Source organism: Eimeria mitis, genomic scaffold (genome assembly GCF_000499745.2).
Source record: "Eimeria mitis Houghton genomic scaffold, Emh_scaff1021, whole genome shotgun sequence".
NCBI lineage: Eukaryota > Apicomplexa > Conoidasida > Eucoccidiorida > Eimeriidae > Eimeria > Eimeria mitis.
Genome location: NW_013567135.1, coordinates 4723 through 5249, shown reverse-complemented (window position 1 = coordinate 5249; position 527 = coordinate 4723). Strand labels below are relative to the sequence as shown.

Sequence of the window (527 nt, the reverse complement as noted above, 5' to 3'; positions counted from 1 at the left end):
GCTGCGAAGCAACACGGCTTGCTGCTGCAGGAGAAGCAACTGCTGCTCCGGTCGCAGCAGCAGCAGAGGGCTCACGCGTGGCAGACCCAGAAGCAGCAGCAGCAGCAGCAGCAGCAGCAGAGCTGCCGCTGCTGCTGCGCCGCTGAACCCGAGATCTCGTGCTGCAAGGGAAGAGTGGGTCCCCATCGGACTGCTGCAGCAGCAGCAGCATTTGCTGCTGCTGCTGCTGCTGCAGCTGCAGGTCCGTTGTTACATCAGCAGAGAAGGAAGCAGCATCAACGAGGTGCTGCAGCGCAGCCTGGTCCCGCTGCTGCGGCTGCTGCAGCAGCAGCTGCTGCAGGAAGTAGTGCTTCAGCTGCTGCTGCTGCTGCTGCTGCTGCTGCTGCTCCTTCCTGCTGCGACGGCCTCTGCTGAGGACCTGACTCTTATAAGCTTTTGCTGCTCTGTGTCTTGCTGCTGCTCCCGAGGGAGATGTTTCTGCTGCAGCAGCAAACCTGCGCTTCTCCGCGTGCTGCTGCTGCTGCTGT

At 62.2% G+C, this 527-nt stretch overlaps 1 protein-coding gene across 1 annotated transcript in view; it reads right to left on the bottom strand.

Moving 5' to 3' along the window:
- Positions 1 to 527, bottom strand: part of EMH_0027710 (protein kinase (incomplete catalytic triad), putative) — a gene marked incomplete at both ends in the record, with an annotated part of 13546 nt that overhangs the window by 9965 nt on the left and 3054 nt on the right. The window contains one exon of the mRNA XM_013494069.1: positions 76 to 527. Within this exon, the coding sequence (XP_013349523.1) occupies positions 76 to 527 (452 nt within the window). The remainder of the gene's footprint in view (positions 1 to 75) is intronic.